At 36.9% G+C, this 15,208-nt stretch overlaps 1 protein-coding gene across 3 annotated transcripts in view; it reads left to right on the top strand.

Moving 5' to 3' along the window:
- Positions 1–15,208, top strand: part of DENND1B (DENN domain containing 1B) — a 285,595-nt gene that overhangs the window by 263,810 nt on the left and 6,577 nt on the right. For all 3 annotated transcript variants that reach the window (XM_059413042.1, XM_059413040.1, XM_059413041.1), the window contains 2 exons: positions 13,333–13,406; positions 14,375–14,591. In XM_059413042.1, coding sequence (XP_059269025.1) covers positions 13,333–13,406; positions 14,375–14,591 — 291 coding nt within the window. The remainder of the gene's footprint in view (positions 1–13,332; positions 13,407–14,374; positions 14,592–15,208) is intronic.

The following is a 15,208-nucleotide window of genomic DNA, read 5'->3' as shown; positions in this document are numbered from 1 at the left end:
GATTCACAGACCTGTACCCCTCGGGATAAAAATATATGTTTATAAAAAATAAAAAATTAAAAAAAAATTCAAAAAAAAAATTCAAAAAAAAAAAAAAAGAAGATTTCTTCTGCCCTGCTTATATGCCATCTACTTCTTTCCTTGTGCTTTGCCTGAATGAAATAGGCCTTGTCTCTCATCTCTCCTTGGAGGGACTTGTAACCCTTTGGAATTCAGTTTACTTGATTGTCTTACAACTCAGGTCTCTGATAGGTTCAAGAAGAATTATGATTTTAGGGTTTTGTTGTGTTTTATTTTAGATAACTCCGCTTTTTCTCATTGTTAGGATGAGAGTTGACATTATTTTGCTGCTTTTTACATTCTAAATGGAGGTGGAATTAGAAGCAAAATGAATTAAAAGATATGATTCTTGATCTCAAGGACTTGGTAAGACAGGAATGTACTTAAAATGAAATACCACCTTTGTAGGAGAGCATATATCAGGTGACAGCTGAGTGGTAGAGAATAAAGTGAATCAAGCAGACCAAAAAGACAAGATCACTGTGATCTAGGAGAACTGGCAAAGGGTTCTTGGATGTGTCTGGACCACTTCAGTCATCCCTCCTGAACTAGTCTCACATAGCATGCAGCTGCTCAGAAGTATAATTTTAATGCTTCTATGAAATCTTATTTCCTTAGCTTAATAATAATAGCTCTCATCGACTGAATTCATTACACTTCACCAAACACATATCTTGTTAATCCTTCCATTTTACTCTTTTGCCCTGACAGGAATATGTCTTCAGTATCTTTGGAAAAGTATGTTAATCTTCTGACTGCACCCTGTCATTTCACCTACCTGGAATATTAGCACTCCTGGTCATTCTGTAACTACCACCTGCTTTAAAAATGAGGTTAAGGGCACCTGGATGGCTCAGTCATTAAGTGTCTGCCTTCAGCTCAGGTCATGATCCAAGGGTCCTGGGATTGGCTCCCTGCTCGGTGGGAAGCCTGCTTCTGCCTCTCTTCTGCCTCTCCTACTCTCCCTGTTTGTGTTCCCTCTCTCACTGTGTCTCTTTCTGTCAAATAAATAAATAAAATATTTATTTAAAAAAGAGGTTAAAACTTGCCATTTTAAGAAAGTCTTTCTCAGATTAATTCTCAGACAGTTATTTCTTCTGAGTCTTTCAGAACCTTCTTATGTAATATAATGAAAGAAGTTCCATTCAGGGAGTCAGAACACCTAGATTAGAGTCTTAGCTCTGTCACTAGTTGTCTAATATTGCCCAAGACACTTTGCTTTTTTAAGCTTTTGGTTCCCTATTTTGTTAAAAAAAAAAAAAAAGGAAAATGTTGACCAAAAGTTGTGGTGAATTAGGTATTAATGAAAAACAGTATAGTGGGGTGCCTGGGTGGCTCAGTTGTTAAGCATCTGCCTTCGGCTCAGCCCCACGTCTGGCTCCCTGGTCAGGGGGAGCCTGCTTCTCCTCCTCCCTCTGCCCCTACTCCAGCTTGTACTCTCTCCCTTACTTGCTCACTCTCTGTCTCTCAAATCAATAAAATCTTTTTAAAAAAACTATAGTATGTAAAACATCTAACAGACTGAATCAAATCAACCATGGATTAGTCACTTAACCCTGTCCTTTAGTTACACTTATAAAAAATTACATGTGTTTTAAAACTCTATTCAGTAAAATGCCATGCATTCTTAAGGTATAGCTAGTAGGATTATGTATGGTAGAGTTTCTTTCTTTTTTTTTCACATTATTTCATCCAAATATGATTTTTATTTTTTGTTTTTTGGGGTCTTTTATTTGTCTTAAGTCTAGGGGTTTGCTATGGCTTTGGGGTAAGCAAGGTCACATTTCTAGACCTCAGTTACTTGAACTCTAAAATGGGGGCAGTAGCACAGAGAACACCAATTTTTTAAAAAATTCATAAATTAAAAGCATCTTAATTTTATGTAGTCTAAAAAATTGTGTTTTCCCATTCATCTGCCTATATCCCTTATTTTTCCCCTGCCCCTTAGGCACCCCCATGAATTTAAACTTACCCAGTATTTTGCCTTATTAGTATCTGTCTGCCATCTAGTGACAAAAATGGTAACTGCATGATTACCAGGGCCCTAGTGCATCAGGAGAAAGGTGAAAGGTTCTCACCATCCAACTGTCAGATGTGATGTGCTTTCCAGAAATGATTGCGATGCAAAAGAAAAGAAAAGGAAGCATTGATCTTGCTTATTGTAAGCTGAACCAAATTTATTTCTTGAAGTCTCTTTAAACATTAAGTGTGAAGGTTTTACGAGTTGGGCCTTCTGCCTCTCTCTTTATACATTTGCTTTTGGTTTTTCCTTCATATGAAATGCTTTTCCTTCTCCTTTTTACCAGTCTATTTTCTTTATTCCATTCAATGTCTAGCTATAGATTGAGCTTTGCTAGTAAAATATCTCCTTTGATAAATTTTATTCCATGCTGAAACCCTACATTTTGCTTTTTTAATATAGTGTTTTCTTCACATTCTTAATAAGCATCCCTTGCTATACAAGTGTTTCCTTCCAAAATTTTGTGAATTTTTATGTATACTTGATGTGTATTTTCCATTTCCACGTGAGCAAAATTTTATTTTACAATCATTTGTTTTAAGACCTAGGAGTCTGATTGCAGACATAGACAGCCAGTGCTCCATCTTATTTTTAATTCTTCATATCAGAATGATGTAAAACTCTCCAAAATTCTACTTATTTTGTTTCTTATGATGTCTTTTTGCTTCCAAAAGATGTGTACCCTTTTCTCATGTAGCACTGTATCCCACAAAAGTTGCAAATGCAAATACTTATTTACTAATTTGTACAGCCTGTGAGTGAAATTGTGAAGTAGTAAAGTGACCATGGTGAATATTATACCCTCACCAGCTCTGTACAGTTCAGAAGCTTCTAAACCTCTTTATTTGATCCCAGAATTTTCCATTGTTTATAGTATTTAATTATAGCTCTATATTATTAATATTGTTAATCTCTTGACTGAGCCTACTTATTAGAAATCTTACAACTTGACATGAATCATGACATATTAATGGTCATTTAAGTAAGTTGTCATGTCTAATCAAAAGGTTTGCGTTCAATTGTATTCCTACAATAAAGGATAAGTTTATATTTACAGCTTCTTTATCATATTCAATAATTGGTATTTATACCACATATTTGTTGAAAATCTTGAGAGGAGGGATATCTTTTTCTTTTCTGTGCCTCACAGTATGGAAGACAGTAGCATGCATAACCGGTGTTTCATGGATCTTTGTAGAATGAAGAGATGCTAAGAATTTTTTTTTTAAGATTATTTATTTATTTATTTATTTGACACAGAGAGCACAAGTAGGCAGAGAGGCAGGCAGAGAGAGAGGGGGAAGCATGCTCCCCGCTGAGCAGAGAGCCTGATGCGGGGCTCAATCCCAGGACCCTGGGATCATGAACCGAGCTGAAGGCAGAGGCTTAACCCACTAAACCACCTAGGTGCCCCAAAATTGAGATATGGTCACTACCTTAGTTTAAGGAATGCACAATAGCAGCTTTCAGTAGGTTCTCAAATATTTGTTGAAAGAAAATAAAGCAATAATTGACTTTCTGTTATTCTCCATTATCGGAGCCTGCAAGGTTAGGGTGTATACCCTGATCCCAACCAATTTTTCGTCTCCCACTTTTTCTTGCTAGATCTTCTGATCTCCCCCATTTCCTTAAAACCCTCCATAAATTTAAATTTATCCAGTCTTTTGGCTTCTTAGTATATATCTGCCATCTAGTGATCAAAAAGGTAATTGCAAAATTAATGCACCCTTAAAGAGCCCTGTGCACCAGCACAGGTTTTAACCCACAGTGCTCTCATATCAGTCTTTCATTCCATTAAACATGCTGTGCTCATCCCACCACAGGGCCTTTGCACATCTTGTTCTCTTATCATCATCTACTTAATACCTGCTGACCTTTTAGGGCTCAACTCAAACATCTTTCATGGAAAGACTTCCCTTGATTTCCCCAACTAGGTCAAATTCCTCAAAGAAATCATACTTTAGTACAAGTTATCACAGCCGTATATAATGTTTAATTTATGACTATACAATTTAATTTGTGTCTAACTTATTAGAATTTAATCTACATGAGGGCAGGGAGCCTTGTTCTCAGTTATCATTATACCCTAGCATAAAACTGAATCCCTAGCACATAGAAAACATTTCTGTAATCAAATGAATTTGTTCATTTCTGGAATGAACAAATATATGAATGTAATGGTTTTCTGTACCTCATGAACACTGAAAATGCTTATGTCAGTCAATTACAATAGTTCTTTGCATTATATAATTTATCATTTTAAAAATTATTTTATTTTATTTTATTTTTTTTAAATTATTTTAAATACTCAACAGAAACGACCTACTATGTATGGAGGTGCTCATTTATTCAGGAAACAGAAAATGCCTTCTTTAAAGAATAATTTTATATAAATCTCTTCTTTTATTTTGTTCATTACCTATTGAGGGAATTAGTAAGATGTTAAAAGCTGATACCACAGATAATTTGAAGGACAGACACTTAGGAATACTAAAGTATATATAGTAAAGAATACCCAACTTATCAATATCTATACCATAATAATTGCATTTTCACTGGACAAAATTATATCTCTATGGACATGAAGCTGTTGCATTGCCACCAGTCCTCCATAGGTTGACTTCTGTTCCTGTAGGGTTACAAATAGAGACTATGAATGGTACAGACCACATTAGTATCAGATAATCCTGGGAAGGAATGCTAGACAACAGCAAAAATTCCTTTGAAAAGACACAGGTAGTTTTTTGCCCATTTCAAAATCTTTTATAGTTTTCCCTGTAATAATAATCCTGAAGATTATTTTTGATCAAAAAAGAAAGGATGTTCTCATTAGGTTTGTCCTGTTATTTATATTGAAGCAATAAGAATGATAATTCACTATGTAAGCCTCCTTTACTTTGCTTTATAAATCTAGAGCTATGCAGTACTGACTAGCTTTAAGGCCAGAGAATTTCTTTCTTACTGGAAGTTTTCTTTTCTTTTTCCCTTCTCTTTTCTCTCTCTCTCTCTCTTCCTTTCTCTATTTTAAAGATTTATTCTAGAAAGAGAAAGAGATGGAGAGAGTGAGTGGAGGGAGGGGCAGAGGGAAAGGGAAAGAGAGAATCCCAAAGAGACTCCCTGCTGAGTGTGAAGCCTGACACAGGTTTCCATCCCATGACCCATGAGATCATGACCTAAGCCAACATCATGAGTCAGACACTTAAGTAAGCAAGTGACCCAGGCACCCCTCTCTGGAAGTTTTCATAAATCTTAGTTTGGGCTTGTACAATACTGTTATTTCCTATCTTGAGGCTAGGAAACCAAGTCCAAGAAATCTTTCCACCTAAGTCCTATCTGAAATGCCTATAAATTAGGGTGAATTTCTTGAAGTTCCCCAGATTTGTTGTTCCCTGACCTGCTTGGTGAGGCACTTGTAAAGCCAGACTCTGTCATACAGGCACCGGGCAGGTTTTTGGGGGAAGGTATTGTTGTCATTGGCCCCATAAATATAGCCAACCTTTGTTTCATAATAGTGGCTTATCCCAACTTCTTCTTGGTTGCATGATTTGTGTCCAGTTGTATCCTGACAAGGTAGATAAAGACAACGAAGGATGCAGAGTATGTAGAATCAACCCCACAAAGTCTTCTAAACAACATCCAGAATTCCACTGATAGGACACTCCATAATGTTTTGTTCCTTTCAAAGTCTTTTACAGCTTTTCTGACTCTAATATGTACCACACACATCCTTGGTGAGGGTATGAGAGGTAAATTAGTAAGATACCTGCCATCAAGAATCTCCTGTACAGTGGGAGAAAGATAATTTAACCGTGATCACGGTACAGTGAGATGGACAAGTTCCATGAGAAACATGCGTACAGGTACTCCAGGTGCCGTATGAATTGATGATGAATGAGGAAATATTTCCTGAAGGTGGAACTCATGAGCCAAGGCATGAGGGATAATTAGAAAAAGAGGGGAAACACCATGGAAAAGGAAGTTCTTGTAGATACATCAACATGTGTAGGTCAGGGGCAGAAGACACTGGGAAGCATACAAGCAAGGAAGGGGGCATGGTAGTGTGGGAGCAGACACCTGTATAGCAAATGGAACCTTCAAAGAGATTAACTCAGCCTGATCCCTCTGGGCAAAGGTAAGGAGGATGAGATTTATCCTCAAAATTGTATGGGACCATTGAATTTATTTAAAGAGGAATGTAGTATTGTTAAGTTTGCCTTTTAAAAAGATCTATCAGCAGTTTAGAAGCCATAGCATCCTGCAGAGAGGATAATAGAGACTTAGATTTTCAAATGAGAATAGATATGTACAGACAGTAGGCATAGGGACAGGGAATAAATGTAAGTGAAGAACTTTTCAGAGAGAGAAATCAACATGTGCAAAGGTCCTGTGGTAGAAGAAGTCAGGGAAAATATAAGAGATTGAAAGAAGGCCATAGCAATGCCTTGTGGGTTAGAACAAATTAAATGAAGTGAGCAAGGGCCAAGGGCCTAGACTTGCAAGACCTGATAAATGAAGAGCAAAACAAAGAAAGTTATTTATCCTTTTTTTGTTGTTTTCTTCAACAAATATTTCTTGAAAACCAACTAAAAGCTCCTACTCTGCACTTTCTGAAAACAAAGCAGCAGCAACATCTCATCTTTCTCTGACTCTTTGGTATCTCTTTATTCCACAAACAACCATTAAGCACCTATCATATCCATACCTCTGTTTTCCATGCTGAGAAGTCATACAAAAGAGCCCAGAGGTCACAAAGAAGCATGAGACGTGGCTCTTGCTTACAGAAAGCTCAGGGTACAGTGGTGCAGGCAGACACATAAACAAATAATACAGCGTCATTAATCCATTGGCCAAGTGTTTGCCAAATATGTGGCTACACAAAGAGCAGGTTTTTACAGAGGTACATTTGAGTTATGTAGTGAAGAATGAGTAGGATTTTTTTTTCCAGCAAAGAAGAAAGTGAAGGTAAGTTCTGACAAAGGGTACCTTATGTGCAGTGGTTTAAAGATGAATTCTGTATGGGAACTAACAAGTCATTTGTTGTGGCAAAGTAGTGGGTGGTGGCCAGTTAGACATGGTGGGGAGAAGAACAAAAGGAAAAAGACAAAATGTCTTGACCATGTTTGGATGGGAGTCTCTCCTTAATGCCAAGAAGTTTGACTTTTACCTTGGAGGAAATTAATGCTTTTAATCAACCACGGGAGTAAAATTACCAGATACAAGGTTTTTTTTTTTTTTTTTTTTTAAAAAGGAACATTGAGGCATATTCTGGTAAATGTGTATTTAGGTTTTAAAAATTAAACTGTGGGATGCTGAAGGATGGAGAGATATCCTCTTAATTTTAGTTGTATTTTTTTTAACCTATGTGTATGGTGAGATATTTTAATGGTTGAAATGGTTATATTTCATTGACAGAAACTCTATCTGTACATTTCTATGAGTATTGTTTATCTAAATAAAATGTTACTTAAGTGAATTTATTAATCTCTAAGTTAGATTTGGTCACTGGTATCAAACAAATAACAGACCAAGGGATTTTGCCTGAGATTATGAAAATAAGTGCCATACCAAGTGCTAAAATGTGTACAATGTAACTCTTTTCTTTTTTGTGTGACCTAATTATTAACTATAGTACCTCCATTTCCTACAACAGTAATCATGTTTTAAAATACCAGAACCTGAAAAGCTTGAATTTTATGATTAAAAGAGTCTGGTGGCTAACTTTGCAGACACCCAGAAAATGTCATCCCACTCCATTAACAAGCCCTAAAGATTGGAGGCAGCAAAAACAACATTACAGTTCTGTCCCTTGTGGCAATAAATTTTAAAAACCAGGCTATTATTGGTATTCTGACCAGGAAAGAAAAAGCCTCTTCAACCTTTTTATAAAAAGTTATGGGGGCACCTGGGTAGCACAGTCAGTTAAGCGTCCAACTCTTGATTTCAGCTCAGGTCGTGATCTCAGGGTGGTGAGATCGAGTCCCAGGTCAGCCTCCCGGCTCAGCACAGAGGGTTTGCGTGAGATTCTCTCTCTCTCCCTCTGTGCCCTGCACTTGCGCGCGCTCTCTCTCTCTCTCTCTCTCTCAAATAAATAAATAAATAAATATTTTTTAAAAGTTACTTTAAAAAGCTACACAGATTTCAAAGTGCAGAAAAGGGAAGACTCTCTCTCTCTCTCTCTCTCAAATAAATAAATATTTTTTAAAAGTTATGATAAAAGCTACACAGATTTCAAAATGCAGAAAAGGGAAGAGCCTAAATAATGGCAAACAGCAGACACCCAGGCGGTGACCAGCTTGCCCCACTGTCCACTAAATTCCCACATGCATGCAGAATGTCACATCATTCAGTAGATCTTTGGGGGGGGAAAATATATATATATATATATATATATATATATATATATTAGATTTTATTTATTTATTTGACAGGCAGAGATCACAAGTAGACAGAGAGGCAGGCAGAGAGAGAGAGGAGGAAGCAGGCTCCCCACTGAGCAGAGAGCCCGATGTGGGACTCAATCCCAGGACCCTGGGATCATGACGCGAGCCAAAGGCCAAGGCTTTAACCCACTGAGCCACACAGGTGCCCCTGAAAAAATATTTTTAAGGTTTTTTTTTCTTCCTTAGGAATCCACTTATTTTTTTCCTATTCTCCAATTTTTTTTCTTACCATGTTGACTGTGTATAGCTTTATCTCTCAATCACTTCATAATCATTCTTTAAAAAAAAAAAAGCATCTGTTCCTAACTATAGGCCATGTTATGACTGTCTTGGAGTTTACTTCAAGAAGTGGGACATAATCATTTATGGTGAAAGCGTTTATCTCCTCTTGCAAACTTCCCTGTTCCATGCTTCTTCCTGTGAGATTTCTGTCCAGATCTTAGAGATTTTTTCCTCTGAATACATATAATATACAAAACTCATTCCACTGGCATCTGCACCTGTTCATTACTGTTATAGTAAAAAAAAAAAAAAAAAAAATCTATACTTCTTCCCAAAGGTCAGTTGTATTATTAAAAAAAAAAGTGTATGTATTTTATTTTTATTCTGTGTATTGAGATTACTTTTCTCTTTCTTAGTTGTTTATATTTCAGTTTCGATTCAGTTTAGTGTGCAGGTTTTCAGTAACAATGTATCCATGATTTGTGAACCCAGGTAAAGATGTACTATAACTGGCTATAATATTTTCTGTGCTCTAAGCTTATTTGCTATCAATTATCCATAAAAGACTTCTCTTTACAAAATTGTGACCAGGTCTTTTTGCCTTGTGTTGTGTGTTCTGGGCGTAGTGGAAACAATCCTTTATTTCCTCTGAAAGCATGGTGCCCGAGTCCCAGCCCACCAGAAACAGTAATGGAGGGATAATCTGGGTTCATAAAAGCTCAGAAACTGATGATGCTCTTGTTACACAAGCTGCCATATTTCTCTGTCTTGAACGTTAATCAAATTGTAACTTTTTTCTTCCTTTGTTTTTCCTGTGTGACCGTAACCAATTATGTAATTTGATGTCCTCAAGCACGTGACACACTGATTATGTGTTTGGATCTTGTCACTTCATATATGGAGACTGCAGTTCCTACTGCCTGATACAGATCCAGTCACGACTAATTAGGAGCTTATTTCAGATAAACAACTTGTACATGCAGGTACTAAGCGTTTAGAGAGTACAAATCTTAATACTCATAGAAAATAGAATATTATACTGATCCGTTGTACTTCTGGTTTTAATTCTATTGTGAAAGTTCATTACAAGATATACCATTTAACAACATCTCTACTTAGAAATTGATAGTTAGGAAATAAAAAACCAAATTCAAACATACTTGTGAAGCTTATGTGAGTAGCTTCATAAAAAAAAAAAAGTTGTGGTTAACAACACAGAATAAAACAACTGAGAATCTCTAGTATATGCAGGCAGATGTAGAATATAAAAGTAAATTGTGAAAGAAAATGAACAAGGGACCAGCAATGCAGCAGAGAAATATGTTGGCTCTGGTTCCTGTTCTTGATAAGGTGTATGGCCTTGGGTAAATTATGGAGCCTCATGGTATACCACCAGATTGATCATGGGGTTCTTTAGACTCTGAGCTCCTTAATGGCAAAGACTCAGCCTAATGCTACTCTGTATTCCTAGACCCTAGCCCCACGGTGTGTATATGAGAGTTCTTTCCAAAGTATTTATAAGCATAAATATTAAGCTATGTATTTAATATCTTGTACTGATTCTTAAATAGTCAAAAATTATTTTTTAAATAACAGCAGGAAGTCTCAGCTCCCTCATAGTTTTGTTGGGTTTTAGTTCTGATTTGTTTTGTTTTGTTTTTGCAAAAATTGAATGCATGACCCCTAGCTGGCATAATGTTAAGCATATACGGATGTCAATGTAATAATAATGACTTGTATTTAGAAACAAAGAATTGTACTGTATTTTGTGAGTTTGGGAGGGGATGGATAAAATGTATTTTCCCTTCAGAAATAATATTGTAAGTGGCATTTGTGTGACTAGGCCATTCCTCAAATTTCTTTTTAACTCACATACCTTAAACTTGTCGTAAAATGATATTATAGTTTACACCCAAATACATAGCTAATCACCAAACTCCTGGAGAAACGCTCTACACATTCCACCAGCGGTTAAAGATGTATTTCTGTGCACTCATTCTTCCCCTTCCTGCCACTGCCGGCATGGGCATAGAGGACAGGGAGGAGTAAGGATCAAGTACTGTAGATTCCAGACATTTGCTTATTCTTTACGGCTGCAATAGAAGAAAACAGTTACCTAGATGTGGAGATCAGAATTGGAAGACAGAAAGTTAGTCCTCTGACAATACAATGGTTCAGGTCTCCAAATTCAGCCTGCAGCCGTCCATTCAGAAACATGGTTTGCAGCCATGGGCACCCATGGCACCCAGACTCTGGCCTTTTAAATGTCATTGCCTACTTAAAAGAAAGAGCCAAACTTGTAGAGGAAGTGGCTGATTCCATGTCTGATGCAGAAAATGCATAAGTTGAAATGACACATTATGTTAGGCCAAAATGAACAAGCTTACTAAAGAGCTTCTGAGATCATGTTTAAAGGACACAGGAACCAATTTGACTGGGCTAACACTGACCTAAGATGGGACCATTAAAAAAAAAAACAAAAAAAAACCTTAAAAAATTATTTTATTGTAGATAGAACACTTAACATAATCCAAACATGTTAAAGTAAAAAGCTTAGAAGAACTCCTACGTACCATGGGACATCTGGGTGGCACGGTTGGTTGAGCATGAGGTTCTTAGTTTTGGCTTAATTCATGATCTCAGGGTTCTGAGATCAAGCCCCACATCAGGCTCCATGCTCCATGTGGAGTTTGCTTCTCTCTCTCTCCCTCTCTCTCTCTCCCTCTGCTCCTCCCATTTGCTCCCTCTCTCTTTCAAATCTTAAAAAGAAAAAAAAAAAAAAGATTCCTGGATACCTGGATACCTTTCAAAAGTACAGCTTCAACGGTTATCAATGTATGGTCAGTCTTATTTCAGCCCTTCCTGTGCTGGCTTTTTTTGAAGTAAAGTAGCACATCACACATAGTTTAGCCTGCAAATATTCAAGACGTATCTCTAAAAGTTAAAAAGCATTAATGATTGTGTTTTAAAAACATAATTTTGGTGTCATTCAAAAGTCTAGACTGATCAGACATCAAGAAGGGCGCCCAGGTCACTCAGCGCAGAGTCTGCTGGAGATTCTTTCCCTCCCCCTGCTCTGCCCCTCCTCCCCACCATGTATACTCTTGCACTCACATGCTCTCTCTGTCTCTCCACTAAGTAAATCTTTTTTTAAAAATCAAGAACAACTACTGTGATGGGCTGAGCCATGTCAAATATATACAGATGATGATGACTTTTTAAAAGCCCTCACAGCTCACCTTCAGAGACTGGTAGGCATAAGCTCATTATTCTGGAAATTGTTGAACTAAAGGAAAGCATCAAGGATTTATCCTACCTCTACTGTACACCTCATATTTCAGAATAGCCAAATAGTCAATAGAACAAAACTCTTGGTAGAATGCCAACAAATAAAGATAGAAGGAATGCTTTTAAAAAGCATAATTTTGAAGCCCCTTCTGCATAATTTATTTACCCAAGGATTATCGTTGGGTGCTAAAACCATCGAGTGAAAAAAAATTCATAATGGATGGTATCAGCTAACCTGAATCCTAAAGCCATTAATGGATCTTAGAACCACCAAAAGTGAGACATCTTAAGGTTACGTGTGCAGTATAAAAACACATCTCAATACATGTAGCATAATCTTGCCAAAAACAGAAGAAAAACAAAAAACCAGAAACTGAATCTAAACAAGCTTCCAGATGTGACTGCCAGTTTATAGGAAGAGGAAAAATATCACATATTCAAGGACACAAATAGCAAAAGGATGGGGAAGGCAGAACTGATAGTCTCTGCAGAAGACTTGACAGACATGTCAACCAAATGGTGTTAACCATGTTGAGATTCTGGTCCACATAAACTAAAATATCTGGGAGGGATCATGAGGGCATATGAGAATGGTCTGAGAATAGAGGATGTTAAAGAAAATTGTTAATTTGTATGGTATAATAATGACATCTGTTAAAGGTATATACTGAAGTGTTTACAGGTGAAATGGTAGGTTGTCTAGCATTCAGTTCAAAACCTTGCTATTCAGTGTGAGACCTTCAGATCCGGCAGCACTAACTTCACCTAAGAGCCTGTTAGAAATGCAGAAACTCTGGCCTCATCCTCAGAACCCAGTAGAGTCAGAGCTACATTTTTACCATGATCTCCAAGAGAGTTATATGTACGTTAAGTATCGAGAAGTACTGCCTTAAAATAATTGGGGAGACAGATAAAAGAAATGATTGGCAAATATTGATGATTATTAAAAGTAGGGAATAAGTGCATGGGGATGTGATTGATTATAAGTCAAGTATTTTTAAACCAGGGACTGGCAGACTAGAGCAGTGTGTGTGTGTGTGTGTATGTGTGTGTGTGTGTGTGTGTTTTCAATCCAGTGATTTGATTTTAGTCTGTTGGTTTGAGCTGTAAATGTTGACATCAGTTGTCTGATTCCCTCCCCTTCTTAATCCACAGCTTGTCAAGTGATTGGTTAATATTAAAAAAATCCTGAATTCTTATTTCTTTTAAAAGTATTCCTTGTTGGATCAAATTATTCCTTTAGAATTCATGAAAAAGACTTATTTTAACTACTAATGCCAATTTATGGTCAATTCTCTCTAGGCACGCCTAAAAAGACCCCTGAAGAGCCTTGACAGTGCTGTGTATGACGATGACTATGACGAGAGAGCGAGCAAGTAAGTCGTGATGGATTTTAGTGTCCTACTAAGTGTTGTGGCTGAAAAGCAGAAGTTTTAGGATTTTAGAAGATAATTCAAAGGATGTATAATCCTAGAGATTGGATTTTGCTCCATTGCAATGTTGTTCAGCAAAAGGAACCAGTGCTCCTTGGAGTCTCAGGGGGAACGAATCTTGAGATGGGAAAGCAAGATAGACCTGAAATATCTTGTTCTTGGAAAGCGGTAAGGCCTACAGAAATATCTGCGATCATGTTAAAGGGGAAATAGAAGCCCACCTAAGTTAGGCTCCTACTCTGCTAGTGAAGAGGGGCAGGTTAAATGGGAGAAACAGTAAGAAATGTCCATTAAACCAAGTTGGGGAAGGGGAGGGGCTTAAATCTGTGGTGATATCAGAAGAGGAAATTTTAATACAAAGTTTTAAAAATTAATTTCACTATAAACTAAGGGAAATAATAATAGTAGACATTTAGGTTGTTTTTTTTTTTTAATAATTTAAACTTATGTGGGGGTGACAAAAAGCACAGTCTTTTTTCTCCATTAAGTATATCTTTGTCTCCGTTAAGGAATATGCATTCTTCTCTAAAACAAGTGGATAAATAAAGGGAAACCACATACAAATACTGAATGTGAAGTCGGGCTATAGCAAAGTTTCCAAATGTTCCATCTACTATTCTAAGGCTAACGTCCCAAATCCCACAGAATTAGACTGTGTGAAAAGCACTGCTTCTACTTCCAGATTGATTAAGGTCCCATAGCTGTTTGTTTGTATTTTCATAGTGCACATACTCAAAAGTTCCCCTGTTTGAATTGGTTTATACACATCACTGTAAAGAATTTGGCCTTGAGCCAATTCGCCATTTTGTTGTGGTTCCACTGAAAAGCACTTTGGTTTCAAGACTGTCTCACTCATTGAATGTAACTGGATGGCTTGTGGGATGGCTAGCACATGCTTCATTTTCCCTCAGGTTGTCCTCTGAAGATGGAGAAGAAGCATCTGCTTATTTTTATGAAAGTGATGACTCCGTTGAAACAAGAGTAAAGACTCCTTACTCAGGCGAAATGGACCTCCTAGGAGAAATCTTAGATACACTGAGCACACACAGCTCAGACCAAGGAAAGCTAGCAGCAGCTAAGAGCTTGGATTTCTTCAGATCAATGGATGATATTGATTATAAACCTACGGTTAGTTGATTTTTTTCAACCTATAAAATTAAATGAAAACATTCTTACCCTTGGGTGTGAATTGCCTCATGTTATAATCTTAGTTGATCGAAGCACTTAACCTCTAACAAACAGGTGAGTAGTCAGATCTTCAAAAATATGAAATTTTAATTATTAAGACTTATTTCTGGTTTCAGAATTCCAGTATTTTCTCATTTATGTATCGAATTCTGGTGGTTATTGTCATTCATTGAAAATAATTTTTTTCAAGCCGTAATATTCTCTTAAGTCTAGTTTTAGACTAGGCTTTTCTGGGGAATTATTTAAATGTGAAGTGTTCCCACTTTTTTCCTGTATTTCCTGGATCTTCAAAAAATGTTTAAGAGATGTCTCAACTCAAGTACTTTTTCATTATATTGCTTCAAAAATGAAAAGTATTTTAAACAAACTGATATGAATGTTTTAAAAACACTAGAGATGGAAGTATGAGTAATGGCCACTCTGTGGTGACTGTAAGTCAGTCCAGAACTTGGCATTGAGGTAGTTGGTCTATTTAGGGGTTGGGGGGAAGGGCGGTTGGCAAGTTCTTTTCATTTGCTCTTTCAGCTTTGTTGAAGTATAATTGACAAATAAAAAAT

This window comes from Mustela nigripes, chromosome 10, assembly GCF_022355385.1.
Source record: "Mustela nigripes isolate SB6536 chromosome 10, MUSNIG.SB6536, whole genome shotgun sequence".
Taxonomy (NCBI): domain Eukaryota; kingdom Metazoa; phylum Chordata; class Mammalia; order Carnivora; family Mustelidae; genus Mustela; species Mustela nigripes.
Note: the sequence above shows the minus strand (reverse complement) of the source record. Positions and strands in the feature narration are given on the sequence as shown.